General features: G+C 35.0%; 1 protein-coding gene across 1 annotated transcript; it reads left to right on the top strand.

Annotated features, from left to right (window-relative positions):
* The first annotated feature begins 12,632 nt into the window (after nucleotides 1-12,632).
* On the top strand, nucleotides 12,633-15,769 carry LOC117931841 (receptor-like protein kinase HSL1). Its single transcript, XM_034852912.1, has 2 exons — nucleotides 12,633-15,252; nucleotides 15,352-15,769. The coding sequence occupies exons 1-2, from the start codon at nucleotides 12,633-12,635 to the stop codon at nucleotides 15,678-15,680; spliced, it is 2,949 nt and encodes a 982-aa protein (XP_034708803.1). The 3' UTR covers nucleotides 15,681-15,769.
* The last annotated feature ends 247 nt before the right edge of the window (nucleotides 15,770-16,016 follow it).

Below are 16,016 nucleotides of genomic sequence, written 5' to 3'. Positions count from 1 at the left end.
GTTCCACTAACTTGAAGCTTCAACCAAGCTTCTACTCACCTTTACACTTGGATTTCGACTCCAATGAGCTCTTACACAATCTATTCAAGTTTCAACTCATTTGAAGGCTTTAACACTCAATTAACAAATATGAATCTCTCAACCCAGCTCAACAAAGGCTCAAATACAACTCAAGGCTAGGATGAATCACAAAGGTGCACTAAAGGATATGCAAATTGAGATTTAATGCACCAAGAAAAGATAGGAGAGCTTTTGAGTCAAAAACAAGTAGGTAAACAAATAAATGCAAGTGTTCTCTTGTTCATTAATGAAGTAGAGCTCTCTATTTATAGGTTTCTAACCTTGGGAGCCAAGAAAACCAAAAATCATCCTCAACCAATCGAGTTGGGGGTCAATCAATTCACTAGTCGTTGGAGTATTTAATGCTATGTATGTAACCGTTACCCTCGACTAGACCTCGACCGGGAAGACAGATCCCTTGACCGGGGAGGAAAGACTACTGGAAGAGAGAGAGTGTTTTGTGCACCTCTTGACCGAACCTCCATCAGGAAGAGGGAACGAGTCAACTGATACCCTAGTTGGTTGAGCCGATTTGGACAGTGTCTTGACCAGTTCACCATTTTTAGCCCGAAAACCTATATTTTTCTAATCTTTTTGCTTCTAACACTTAGGCAAGGTCTTTAAGTAAAATTATATGCCAATTTTGAAACGTTTTGCCTAAGGTTCATTTAATAGATCTCAGATTTTGATGGAAATGTAACTTTAAAGCATAAACCGAGTTTTTCAAATATGCAAGAAATGATATGTAAATCCTAAATGCACCCATGCATTCATCTTACATATGTTTCCTATGATTAAAGGTCTTCCAAAAGTCTTGATCTTGTATCCATTAGGTTCTTTGATGAATTTCCAAATTAACACCTGAAATTCTTTATAATTCAAACCAATTAGTAACTTAACCATGATTTGTTATCATCAAAACATGATTAGGAGAACCCTTGGACTAACAAGGTTGATAAGTCATATTATGTTACTAAATTGATTTATCAAACACTTTCTAAACTATGTCATTATTTGAATTAAATAAGGTATATTAATGTGTTAAGATGCATAATATTAAGATGGGATTAATGGTTATCATGTATATGAACATGATATATAATTCAACAAGTCAAAATAGATTCAACTAATTAAAATTTTACGTCTAAACACAATATATTTAATATAATATTCATACCATTCTCATATGATTTTAAAAGTAATATTATAAATTGTGACATTTAGATGTCAAGAGAAATTTTATAAGATAAATTACTTTCAAATTTTGAAGTTTTTTTAATGGAATAGTTACATTAAAGTTATGTTTTGTTGAATTATTATTTTAATATATGTTTTAATTAAAATCTGTAAAACAATTAAACTAAGATTTTGAAAACAATTTTTAAAATCATATTTGGAAACATATTTTTGCTTTTTTGATTTAAAATTTGATGGAAATTTTACAATTTTCTTTTTTAAAAAATTGTAAGTTTTTTTTTTAATTTCAAATTGTTTTAATTTTAAAATGAGATATTATACTTATGGCTCACCCATGTCTTATCGTCAAACCATTAAGTAATAACATTGATGTTTAACATGTGAAAATTTTGGAAAATTATTGATTTTCATCCAAAAATTACCAAAAAAAGAAAAAAAGAAAAAGAAAATCATCAATTTTTTTTTCTTTCACTTCTTGTTGTATAATTATCGAACCTTTTTTTTTTTTTTTTCATTTTCTATGTATGAAAAAAAATTAAAATTAAAATTAAAATTAAAATTATTGAACATGTTTAATGTCATTTAAATTAAAAACATAATTAAAAAATCATTTATATTTTTTTATTTAAAAATATTAAAAATGTTTTTGTCACTTAAATTTCAAATAAGATAAAATTAATTTATTTACTAAAGTTTTATTTTGATATTTAATTTTGTGTATAAATATATTGGAATGCTCCTTTAATATAGTATATATAAATAAGGGCAAATAGTGAATGTGATAAGAGATACAACCTTTTTTATATCATGGATCATGATAAATTGTCAACATTACCAAAATTTTATGTCATAAATTAAATCGTATCAATATCCCAAAAATTTCATGAAAATAATGGGAAATTTTGCAAAAACTTTAATTCCTTGTGTCGACCCTACATTATACTCGATGCATTCTTACTCGATGACGCAACTCACTTTTTATTTATTGAAAAATATGATTTTTTAGAAAACATTTGGAGTCAACAATTATTTTAGTTTTATTTTTTTTTAAGGGAAAACAAAATAAGAAAGAAAATCTTAAGTGTGACTCCTTATTTGAGATCTTGAAAATTAAATTTAAAAATTGGAATTTCAAAGAATTGTTTGAGAATGAAATTTAAATAATAATAATAATAATAATAATAATAATAATTAAATAAATAAATTTGAAAATTGGAGTTTTGGAAATTATTCAAAAACTTGAATTTTTTAAAAATTAAATTTGAAAATTGAAGTTTTGAAAATTATTTAAAATTTGAAGTTTTGAAAATTAAATATTTGAAAGCATAAATAGGGTTGTGAAAATTATTTTGGTACTCCCATCTGGTACTTCATTTTCCATGGGCCCATTAAGAATCCCATTTACTTTTCGCATGAAAAACCATTCTACATCATAGTTAGGAACCTCATTTTGGTGGCTCATTTCCAAATCAACCATGGAATTGCCAGTATCTAACACACTAACCAATCCAAAACATTATACACTGGAAATAAACATAATATAACACAAAACTGATTCAATAGAAGAAAGAAGTGAAGACTAGAACTATTTCCAGTTCCAAAATGAAACTGATACAACAATTGCCCACATAGAAATGATTCCCAGAGAATTCCCCCAAAGTAAGCCATTGTAAAGAAACACCAAATTCCCATTCTCCAGGCTTCCAACACTTCAACAAGAAAACAACTATTTTCCGACATATCAAAGAAATCCGGAAAGGAGCAGAAGTATTACAACCTACCTCCAGGAAAATGAAGACTGATGATTCCTTTCCTCTCTCTTTCTCCCGGTGTTTCTTCTCTCTCAGTTCATCAAGCTCAGTGCTAGTCCAAATGCCAAGCTCCTGGTCACCTTCTTCATCGACCATAGCTTTTCCACTCCATTCACATTGTTCGTACTTGGGCCTGGTGAGATTCCGCCTGAGATTCGTCCAGGCGCCTTCTCTAGTGGTGCCGGCGGGCTGTTCATAAGTGCCGATGGAGCCAAAGCCAGAGATTTCACTTTCGTGCTTGGAGCTGGCGCTGGAAACGTTGTTGGTGGAGATGCGAGAGGAGCCTGTAGAGGAGTTACAGGTGGCGGAGTGGCTGGTGGAGGAGTGGTCGATGGTGGAGTTGCTAGTGGAGGAGTGGCCGGAAAGCTCCTCTGTTTTTGCTTCCCGTCCCAGCTCTTACCCACTCTGCTTCTTCCTTTCAAACAAAAACTCCCCTGTTTCTTACTCCTCCAAAATATCCTCAGACTCACAACTCACGTCTCCCAGCTCTCTAGTACTCCTCCGTTTTCTTTGCTTCCCATTTTTCTTATATTCTACTCCTCAACCTCCACCTGCTAAAAGCCTTTTTTTCAATCCCGGAAAAAACCCGTCTTCCCCTCTGTTTTTTTTTTTCTTCTTTTCTCTGCCTACCTCTCACCCATTCCATTGCTCCAACCTTCATCCTTTGAAGTTGTTCAGAAAAAGAAAAAAAAAAGTCCCCATCTCAACCACCACCATGGCAAGGTGGTGGTGTCCTTGGTCATGTGTCCTATGCAACTCTGAGCACTTGAAGAAGCTAGCCCCCCACTCCTCCAAGATGTTGCCAGCTCTCTAAGGTGGTGAGAAAAAAAACCTCTGGTCCAAGAGGGGTCTACACCTTGCTTTATACCCAAGTTTTAAAATAATTGAAAGTAATTGTTTTTAAAATTGACTATGAAATCATGCATCTACCGAAATTCAAAAGCAAGCTTGTCCAATCACAATAACCCCAACTCCACATGGATTTTCATAAGAAAGATGGTTCCACTTCATCATGAGATTTCCTTATAGAAGAAGAAATGACGAGCTATACGTTCAGCCTTTGAAATTTCCTTTTGAGATAAGACTAAGCCCACTAAGAATTTTATGGGAAAATGCAAGGAAAAAAAATAGAGAGAAAAAGTAAAAGGAAAGAAAAAGTAAAGGAAAATAAAAAATAGATTTAAAATAAATAAATTATTTTTATATACTATTTCAAACTTTTTATTTATTTATTTAACTCTTCTATATAAAGATTAAATAATTTAAAAATATACAAATTTCTTAATAATTTTAGTTATATTTAACTTTCTTTCATATTTTTTTTATAAGAAAACCAAACATGAAAAAATCATTTTCCTCAACATTTTTTTTCTTTCCCTAATATTTTCCGAACCAAACATAACCTAAAAATATTATAATACTCTTTGCTAACAAATTTAAAACTCTTCAAAATTCTTCCACCAAACAAATTATCATTTGACTAGGTCCAAATCGTAGATGTTATACTTTAATCCAAAAGCTTAACAAACTTAGCCTAATAGAGAAATTATATCAGAATGGCCATAAAAAAAGTTCATAAATTCTAAAATTACAAAACTTGTAAAATTATTGGCAACATCAAATATAATTTTCTTTCAAAATAATTATTTTTCACGCATATTCTTGAGAGAAATCCATGTTAACTTAGGAGAGAGTCCACCAGTAGAATAAATTATTTTATAGAGAGACCACACTCACGGCTGCGGATCATCCTACCTTGGGAAAAGAAAACTTTTTATATGTATTCTAAAGGCAATCCTCAACAAACTAGGGAGAACTCTGAATCTGAGAAAACATAAGAGAAATGTGATGATCATACGTAGAATAAAATAATGGAAAATAGTCTGAAAATTCCATAACCCAAAACTGTATTAAATTGAAAGGGTCCTCAGCAGCTATTATGGCAGAAGAAGTGAAGCTTTTCAGAACCTGGGCCATTGGGCTTTGTGGAGCCTAGTTTTGTTTGATCCGGTTTGACAACACGACTCGAATAATATTGCATGGCTTTTTTAATGGGAGATTTACTGAGGCCTGTTGGGCCCGTTTAGCCCATTGTGGAACCATCTTTTGTAATTAGGGTTTTTTAGTGTGGTGTAGTTGTCGTGTTATATATAGAGAGAAAATATTGTAGCCACTGTGGTTGTACTCTGTATTCTTCCCTAATAATAGTGATATCCCTGCAACTCTGTGGATGTAGGCATATTGTCGAACCACTTAAATACTGTCCTGTGCGTGTGATTGTTTTTCTTTGGCGTGTGTTTTTCTCTATTTTTTGTTTCTCACAGGTTGGGAATTCGGTTTAATTCCCTACAACTGGTATCAGAGCCTAGGGTTAAGTTTGAGTGGGAGCAATGGCAAAGGAAGCAGGAAAGGTGTCTGGAATAGAAAAGTTTGATAGCACAGACTTTGCGTAGTGGAGGATGCAGATTGAAGATTATCTCTATGGGAGGAAATTGCATCTGCCTCTTTTGGGGACAAAACCTGAGAGTATGAAGGTTGAGGAATGGGCGTTTCTTGACAGACAGGTTTTAAGAGTTATTAGGTTAACTCTGTCTAGGTCTGTTGCACATAATGTTGTAAAGGAGAAGACCACAACAGATTTGATGAAGGCTTTGTCCGGTATGTATGAAAAGCCGTCCGCCAACAATAAGGTGCATCTGATGAAGAAATTATTCAATTTGAAGATGACAGAAAATGCATCAGTAGCACAACATCTGAATGAATTTAATACAATCACAAATCAATTGTCGTCTGTAGAAATTGATTTTGATGATGAGATTCATGCTCTGATTGTCTTCGCTTCTTTGCCAAATAGTTGGGGGACAATGAGGATGGCAATAAGCAATTCTACGGGAAAGGAAAAACTCAAGTACAATGATATACGAGATTTAATTCTGGCTGAGGAGATTCGCCTAAGAGATGCAGGTGAAACCTTAGGATCTGTTTCTGCCCTAAACCTTGAGACAAGAGGCAAAGGTAATGACAGAAATTCAAATCGGGGTAGATCAAATTCCAGAAATTCTAATCGGAACAGAATCAAATCTAGATCAGGCCAACAAGTACAATGCTGGAATTGTGGGAAAACAAGTCACTTTAGAAGGCAATACAAAACTCCTAAGAAAAAGAATGAAGATGATTCTGCTAATGCTGTAACAGAAGAGGTACAGGATGCATTACTTTTTGCAGTAGACAGTCCACTTGATGATTGGGTTTTGGATTCAGGAGCTTCGTTTCATACCACTCCACACCGAGAAATCATACAGAATTATGTTACAGGTGATTTTGGTAAGGTGTATTTGGCTGATGGTTCAGCCTTGGATGTTGTGAGTTTGGGAGACATTCGGATATCATTGCCCAATGGGTTTGTTTGGTTACTGGAGAAGGTTTGACATATTCCTGACCTGAGGAGGAATTTGATTTTTATTGGACAACTTGATGATGAAGGACATGCAATACTATTTGTTAGTGGTACTTGGAAGGTTACAAAGGGAGCTAGGGTATTGGCTCGTGGAAAGAAGACTGGTACTCTGTATATGACCTCATGTCCAAGAAACACAATTGCAGTTACTAATGTAAGTACTGATACAAGCCTATGACACCGCAGACTTTGTCACATGAGTGAGAAAGAGATGAAGATGTTGTTGTCAAAAGGAAAACTACCATAATTAAAGTCCATTGATTTTGACATGTGTGAAAGTTGCATCTTAGGAAAGCAAAAAAAAGTGAGCTTCTTGAAAACTGGCAGGACACCGAAGGCTGAAAAATTGGAACTAGTACACACTGATTTGTGGGGGCCTTCTCCAGTTGCATCCCTAGGAGGTTCAAGGTACTACATCACTTTTATTGATGACTCAAGTAGAAAGGTATGAGTTTATTTTCTGAAAAATAAATCTGATGTATTTGAAACTTTTAAGAAGTGGAAAGCCATGGTTGAGATAGAAATAGGTTTGAAAGTAAAATGTTTGAGGTCAGATAATGGAGGAGAATACATAGATGGAGGGTTCAGTGAGTATTGTGCTGCACAGGGAATTAGGATGGAGAAGACCATTCCTGGGACACCACAGCAGAATGGTGTGGCTGAGCGCATGAACAGAACTCTCAATGAGCGTGCTAGAAGTATGAGGTTACATGTTGGACTACCAAAAACTTTTTAGGCTGATGCTGTTAGCACTGCAGCTTACCTGATAAATCGAGGACCATCAGTTCCTATGGAGTTCAGACTTCCTGAGGAGGTTTGGAGCGGTAAAAAGGTGAAGTTTTCACATTTAAAAGTTTTTGGTTGTGTTTCTTATATTCATATTGATTCTGATGCTCGTAGTAAACTTGATGCAAAGTCAAAAATATGTTTTTTCATTGGCTATGGTGATGAGAAATTTGGCTATAGGTTTTGGGATGAACAAAACAGGAAAATCATCAGAAGTAGAAATGTGATATTTAATGAACAGGTTATGTACAAGGATAGGTCAACTGTAGTGTCAGATGTTATAGAGATAGATCAAAAGAAATCTGAGTTTGTCAACTTAGATGAATTGACTGAAAGTACTGTCCAAAAAGGGGGGTGAAGAAGATAAGGAGAATGTAAATTCACAGGTAGATCTAAGTACACCTATAGCTGAAGTTCGCAGATCTTCCAAGAACATTAAACCTCCGCAGCGTTATTCACCTATTTTAAATTATCTCCTGTTGACTGATGGTGGTGAGCCAGAGTGTTATGATGAAGCCTTGCAAGATGAGAATTCAAGCAAGTGGGAGTTAGCCGTGAAGGATGAGATGGATTCCTTGTTGGGGAATCAGACATGGGAACTAATTGAATTGCCAATAGGAAAGAAAGCTATGCACAACAAGTGGGTATACAGAATAAAGAATGAGCATGATGGTAGCAAGCATTACAAGGCCAGATTAGTTGTTAAAGGGTTCCAGTAGAAGGAGGGAATTGACTACACAGAGATATTTTCTCCAGTTGTGAAGATGTCAACAATTAGACTTGTACTTGGAATGGTGGTTGCAGAAAACTTACATCTTGAGCAGTTAGATGTGAAGACAGCATTCCTTCATGGTGACTTGGAGGAAGACCTTTACATGATTTAGCCAGAAGGGTTCATTGTTTAAGGACAAGAGAATCTAGTCTGCAAACTGAGAAAGAGCTTGTATGGCCTTAAATAAGCTCCTAGACAGTGGTACAAGAAGTTTGACAATTTTATGCATAGAATTGGGTTCAAGAGATGTGAAGCTGATCACTGTTACTATATTAAGTCCTTTGACAATTCTTACATCATATTACTGTTGTATGTGGATGATATGCTTATTGCAGGGTTTGACATTAAGAAGATTAACAATCTGAAGAAGCAATTGTCCAAACAGTTTGCAATAAAGGATTTGGGAGCTGCAAAGCAAATCCTTGGTATGAGAATAATTAGAGACAAGGCTAATGATACATTGAAGCTTTCACAATCAGAGTATGTGAAGAAAGTTCTCAGCAGGTTCAACATGAATGAAGCTAAACCAGTGAGCACACCCTTGGGTAGTCATTTCAAACTAAGCAAAGAACAGTCATCAAAGACAGAAGAAGAAAGGGGCCATATGAGCAAGGTGCCCTATGCCTCAGCTATTGGCAACTTGATGTATGCTATGGTGTGTACAAGGCCAGACATTGCACATGCAGTGGGAGTTGTGAGCAGATTCATGAGTAGGCCTAGAAAGCAGCATTGGGAGGCAGTCAAGTGGATTCTAAGATATCGGAAGGGTTCATTAGATACATGTCTTTGCTTCACAGGTGCAAGTTTGAAATTGCAGGGTTATGTAGATGTTGATTTTACTGGTGATATTGATAGTAGAAAGAGTACTACTGGGTTTGTTTTTACTCTAGGTGGTACAGCTATATCATGGGCTTTAAATCTACAGAAGATTGTTACTTTGTCTACTACAGAAGGTGAGTATGTTGCAACAACTGAAGATGGAAAGGAGATGATTTGGCTACATGGTTTCTTAGATGAATTGGGTAAGAAGCAAGAGATGGGCATTCTACATAGTGACAGTCAGAGTGCAATTTTTCTTGCCAAAAATTCGGCTTTTCATTCAAAGTCGAAGCATATACAAACAAAATGCCACTTTATCCGTTATCTTGTTGAAGATAAATTGGTAATACTTGAGAAGATTTGTGGATCTAAGAACCCGGCAGACATGTTGACTAAGGGTGTCACTATTGAGAAGTTGAAGCTATGCGCAACTTTAATTGGTCTTCTAGCTTGAGGACAGGAGGATGAGTTGCAGGGATGAGGGATTGTTTCTTGAAGGATAGCGGTTTGATGTTGGTGATTGAACTAGTCTCCAAGTGGGAGATTTGTTGGGCTTTGTGGAGCCTAGTTTTGTTTGATCCGGTTTGACAACCCGACCCGAATAATATTGCATGGCTTTTTTAATGGGAGATTTACTTAGGCCTGTTGGGTCCATTTAGCCCATTGTGGAACCACCTTTTGTAATTAGGGTTTTTTAGTGTGGTGTGGTTGCCGTGTTATATATAGAGAGAAAATATTGTAGCCGCTGTGGTTGTACTCTGTATTCTTCCTTGATAATAGTGATATCCCTGCAACTCCGTGGATGTAGACATATTGCCGAACCACGTAAATACTGTCTTGTGCGTGTGATTGTTTTTCTTTGGCGTGTGTTTTTCTCTATTTTTTGTTTCTCACAGGTTGGGAATTCGGTTTAATTCCCTGCATGGGCAAGCTCTTTTGCTCAAGGGATTGTTTGGGCTCTTAAAATCAAGGGCATAGAAGAATATGTAATCATGGTTCAAGATCTCTCCAGCAACATCCCTCCACCCTTCCTTTATAATCCTGTCCATAAAAAGATTCTGATGCTTGTAAACAATGGGGAAAACGAGAGATTGGTGAAAGAGAAGTGAAACGGTTTGTTTCCAAATATTTTCAAAGGTAATTATTAAAAGATAGATTTTGGAAGTAATTATTTTAAAAACTAAAATTATGTTTAAAAACTCTAATATGATTTTTTATTTTCAGCTCATCAAACCATGCATCCCAATTGGTATACTACAGATTTTTTATGAGTTATTTATGATTTTCTTTTTTATTTTGTGTTTTTCAGAAAATAACAACAAAATAATCAAAAAAGAAAATTTTTCTTCTTCTTATTTTTTTTTCTTAAATTTTGAAATATATCTTGTATTTGATTTGAGTATGTGTACGCTACAGCCAATATTGAATGGGATTCGAGTGTAGATTTCATCTGATGAAGGACGAGTTGAACGTAAAATGAAAACTTAAAAAACGTAGATGGTCATGGTACAAGATGTTTTTAATTTTTTTTCATTTAAAATTTTTATGTTTCAAATATTAGAAAAAATAAAAATTATTTTCTAAAATCATTGTTAAACAAGTTTTAATATCTGATTATACATATATAAAAAAATATTTTATTAATATTTTTGAATGAAAAAAATGATGGATTTGAAAGAATCACCCATCCATATATAAATAAATAAATAAAAGTACTCTTCCTCACCCAGCCTGGAATTTTTCTTCAAATATATACATATTTTTTATCTTTCTTTTTCTTACTTCATTTTCTCGGAGGGACATAAATTCCTGCAAAATATCAATTATTTGACTAAAACCATGTCATCGTTTCAGTGTTGAAGACACCATTCTGCAAAAGTTAGAATTGTACGTAGTAGAGCCAAGGGTCTGGTTGGGTGAGAATGGAAGTCTTTCAACAAATTAGTACCTTAATTCACTCCATTTTTCTGCTTTCACACATGCTTTTCTGAAACTAATTGGTCGACTTTCACTTGAGGCGTCGTGCCTAAATGGAATCATAACTCGTGATCCACACCATGGGACCAAGATAATTTTTAAAAATACAATGAAATGATATCGACATTATAAAAGTTGTTTTTTTTTTTTTTATTATTATTTTCTAAAAATTAATTTTAGAAACAATTTATAAGATATCTCTTTATTTCAAGAATAATAATAAATGATCTTATTTTTAAGAATAATATTTAATAAATAAATATATAAATGGAGTCAAACATACATTTTCACATTCTCGGAGAAAATTCTAAGAACAATCACATCCCGATGGGTTCTAAAAGATTCTCAATTGTTCTAAACTTGAATTTCTTTATTTGTATATAAGGGCTAAATCTAATTAATTTTAATTATTTATAATTTTTTTTATTTTTCATGATAAATCAAATGTAAAAAAAAAAAAAAAATCATTTAATATTTTTCCGGAATCAAACCTTGATATAATACATGTGAGGTCTATTTTCGTAACTTTTCATTATTTTTTTGTCGTTTTTAATGGGAAGTCTATGAAGACTAAATTTTAAATACGTGCATGCGTGTTGACCCCAGTCCCTTCTTCTGATTCCCCACTTTATTGCCGTAATGTTATCCACAAAAGGGAAAGTGATGGAAAGTGAGTGACAGGTCATAAAGTGGTCCTAAACTAATACTAGCCCCTTGAAAGTTGAAACAAAGTGTTGATTTAGAAATTATGAAGACCAACTTTCAATTTTCTGTCTCAATCAATATTCTTAGGTTGTATCTAGTTATTTAAAAGTATTAAAAAAAGAAAAAAAATATTAATAATAATCTTTTTTAATATTTGATTTTGTTATAAAAAAAATCAAATATAATTAAAATTAGTTACAAATTTTTATGTTTTTAAATTATTTAATTCATATATGAAAGAATTGAAATATTATTTTTATTTTTTATTTTTTACTTTTTCTCTTTATTTTTTCCTCATACTTTTTGATAACGAAGATAGTCTTAAATTTATATATTTTTATTTATAATTTATTAATGTTAAATATTTTTGTATAAAGTCATTAATATGCAAACTGTGAGCACTCTAATGAAATAATTCAGTATTATCATTTTTTTTTTATCTCAAATTGATTTTTAAAAAATAAATCTTAAATATATTTTGGATTTATAAACTTAAAAAATTAATTGAGTTTAAGTTCACCTCATTCACCAAAACAAATTCTTACAAGTTTGGTTTGTTTTTTATTTTTCTTTTACTAAAACCTCAATTTGATTTTATTAATTAGAAACCAACTATGTAAGTTTGCTCAAATTTTCCCCCTCCAACCAAACCAAACCGTTATGATATGAAATTTTTTTAGTATATTTTTGGTCTTCAAGCTCAATAATGATCGAGAACCTCCTTTTTAGGGCAAGATAGGGTAGAATTACCCATTGAAATTTTTGAGAATGTAAGGAAAATGTTTATGTTATCATATATTTGATTTATATATATATATATATATATATATATATATATATAATTTTTTTTTTTTTTTTTTTCTGGTAAGTTTTTCTATTATTATTATTTTTTTATTTTTAAAAATTAAGACAGACGCAGTATATGAATCTTCTTTTACATAGCGGTTGTGTGTGGAAATGAAAGTGCCAAACTTGTCCATCGTAAATCGGACGGTCGATTTGCTGACCGTTTTTCTGGGTAGTCGTCTTTCTCTCCACCACCGACTAAATGACGAAACTACACTTTTCTGTTCGTATAATTACACCTCCCCTTCTATGCCTCCTCATCACTTTACCCTTGCTCGTAATTTCACAAAATCTGGATGCTGAACAATCCATTCTGTTGCAAGTTAAACAACAATTGGGCAATCCACCCTCTATCCAATCGTGGAACTCATCATCCTCACCTTGTGATTGGCCGGAAATTACATGCACCGACAATACCGTCACTGTAATTTCACTCTACGGCAAGAGCATCACTCACAAAATTCCTGCCAGAATTTGTGACCTCAAGAACCTTATGGTACTTGACGTCTCCAACAATTACATTCCCGGCGAGTTCCCGGATATTCTCAATTGTTCTAAGCTCGAATATCTCCTCTTGTTGCAAAACAACTTCGTGGGTCCAATTCCAGCTGATATTGATCGGCTTTCACGTCTCCGGTGCCTAGACCTTACCGCAAACAACTTCTCTGGAGATATTCCCGCAGCAATTGGGCGACTACGGGAGCTGTTCTACTTGTCTCTGGTTCAAAATGAGTTCAACGGCACCTGGCCAACGGAGATTGGTAATTTGGCGAATCTTGAAGTGTTGGCCATGGCCTATAATGACAAATTCCTGCCTTCAGCCCTTCCAAAGGAGCTTGGCGCATTGAAGAAGCTGAAGTTTCTGTGGATGACGGAGGCGAATTTGGTCGGCGAAATACCGGAGAGCTTCAACAATCTGTCGAGTCTGGAACACTTGGATCTCGCACTCAACAAATTGAACGGTACGATCCCGGGAGGCATGCTTATGTTGAAGAATTTGACCAATTTGTATTTATTCAATAATGCATTGTCCGGCCACATTCCTTCATCCATAGAAGCTCTCAACTTGAAAGAAATTGATCTTTCCAAGAACTATTTGACGGGGCCGATACCAGCGGGTTTCGGGAAGCTACAAAATTTGACGGCTTTGAATCTTTTCTGGAATCAGATGTCAGGAGAGATACCAGCAAATGTAAGCCTCATTCCTACACTGGAAACCTTCAAAATTTTTAGCAATCAATTGAGTGGAGCTTTGCCTCCAGCATTTGGCCTTCATTCGGAGCTCCGACGCTTTGAGGTTTCCGAGAATAAACTAAGCGGGGAATTACCTCAACATTTATGCGCTAGGGGGGTTTTGCTTGGAGTGCTTGCTTCCAACAACAATCTCAGCGGGGAAGTGCCCAAGTCCCTCGGGAATTGCACAAGTTTGCTCACAATTCAGCTTTCCAACAATCGCTTTTCAGGCGAGATTCCTTCCGGCATCTGGACATCCCCGGACATGGTATCGGTGATGTTAGACGGAAATTCATTCTCGGGGACACTTCCAAGTAAATTGGCAAGGAATTTGTCCAAAGTGGAGATCAGTAACAACAAGTTTTCTGGTCCAATTCCTGCTGGAATATCATCTTTGTTGAATCTATTGTTGTTCAAGGCAAGCAATAATCTATTTTCAGGAGAAATTCCAGTGGAATTGACTAGTCTTCGATCCATAGCTACTCTGTCGCTTGATGGGAATCAATTGTCAGGCCAACTTCCTCTTGATATTATCTCCTGGAAGTCACTATATGCTTTGAATTTGTCAACAAATTATCTCTCTGGCCCAATTCCAAAGGCCATTGGATCTTTGCCTCGCCTCGTGTTTCTTGACCTATCTGAAAACCAATTCTCAGGCGAAATCCCCCATGAATTCAGTCATTTCGTGCCTAATTACTTTAACCTTTCATCCAACAATCTATCTGGGGAAATCCCACCCGCCTTTGAATTGTGGGAATACGAAAACAGTTTCTTGAATAATCCCAATCTGTGTGCCAATATTCAAATTCTGAAGAGTTGCCACTCTAAAGCCAGTAACTCCTCTAAATTGTCAACCAATTACCTAGTCATGATTATATCTTTCACCCTAACTGCTTCCCTGGTTATCGTACTTCTTATCTTTTCCATGGTTCAAAAGTATCAAAGGAGGGACCAAGGGAACAATGTTGAAACATGGAAGATGACATCCTTCCATAAGTTAAATTTCTCTGAATCCAACATATTGTCGCGTTTGGCACAAAATAGTTTAATTGGAAGTGGGGGGTCAGGGAAGGTATATCGTACCACCATTAACCATTCTGGTGAAGTGGTCGCTGTTAAATGGATTTTGACTAATAGGAAACTAGGCCAGAACCTCGAGAAGCAATTCGTAGCAGAAGTCCAAATATTAGGTATGATACGCCATGCCAATATAGTGAAGTTGCTATGCTGCATTTCGAGTGAAAGCTCAAATCTTCTTGTTTATGAGTACATGGAGAACCAAAGCTTAGATAGATGGCTTCATGGTAAGAAGAGGGCAGTGTCCTCAATGGATTCAGGAAGTGATGTTGTCTTGGACTGGCCGATGAGGCTGCAAATTGCCATTGGAGCTGCTCGAGGCCTATGCTATATGCACCATGATTGCTCTCCCCCAATCATTCATCGAGATGTGAAGTCCAGCAACATCTTATTGGACTCTGAATTTAATGCAAAAATTGCAGATTTTGGATTGGCCAAAATGTTAGCCAAGCAAGTAGAAGACCCTGAAACAATGTCTGTGGTTGCAGGCACTTTCGGATATATTGCTCCAGGTAAAGATATTTCAGAGTCTCACAATGTTCTTTTATGTTTTCTCATTCTGATGATTTTAAAAACTTACCAAGCAGTGGCTTTTCATTTGGATATTCCAGAGTATGCTTATACAAGAAAGGCGAATAAGAAGATCGACGTCTACAGTTTTGGAGTTGTGCTTCTAGAGTTGGCCACTGGAAGAGAAGCCAATAGGGGGTACGAGCATATGAACCTTGCTCAATGGGCCTGGCAGCACTTTGGAGAGGGAAAATTCATTGTGGAAGCCTTGGATGAGGAGATCATGGAAGAATGCTATATGGAAGAAATGAGCAATGTGTTCAAACTAGGCCTCATGTGTACTAGCAAAGCACCTTCTGACAGGCCTTCCATGAGGGAGGTATTGCTAATTCTTGATCGCTGTGGTCCTCAGCAAGGTCATGCTACATAAAAAACGATCCCATCACTTTTCATGAAGTTAAATGTAGTTATTTAGAAGGTGTGCGTTGCAGAAATGAAGATACCAAGTAATCAACTCTACCTCCCTTGATATTGTCTAGCAAACTATTTATGTCGTGTTGGTGTGTGGTATGTGGGAATCAGTGGGATTCAGCATCTCATTTCTTTTCTCCATCATTTTCATAAATTAAATAATAATGTGAATGGAATATTTTAATGGAAATGAAATCTCATTTATAAATGGGATTTTAATTCATTCCGATTATAAGTTATTTTGATTCCCTAGTGCAAGTTATTTTTAAAAATGTTTTTCAAATATTAAAAAATC

Source organism: Vitis riparia, chromosome 15 (assembly GCF_004353265.1).
Source record: "Vitis riparia cultivar Riparia Gloire de Montpellier isolate 1030 chromosome 15, EGFV_Vit.rip_1.0, whole genome shotgun sequence".
Classification (NCBI taxonomy): domain Eukaryota; kingdom Viridiplantae; phylum Streptophyta; class Magnoliopsida; order Vitales; family Vitaceae; genus Vitis; species Vitis riparia.
This window is presented reverse-complemented; position numbering and strand designations above follow the sequence as displayed.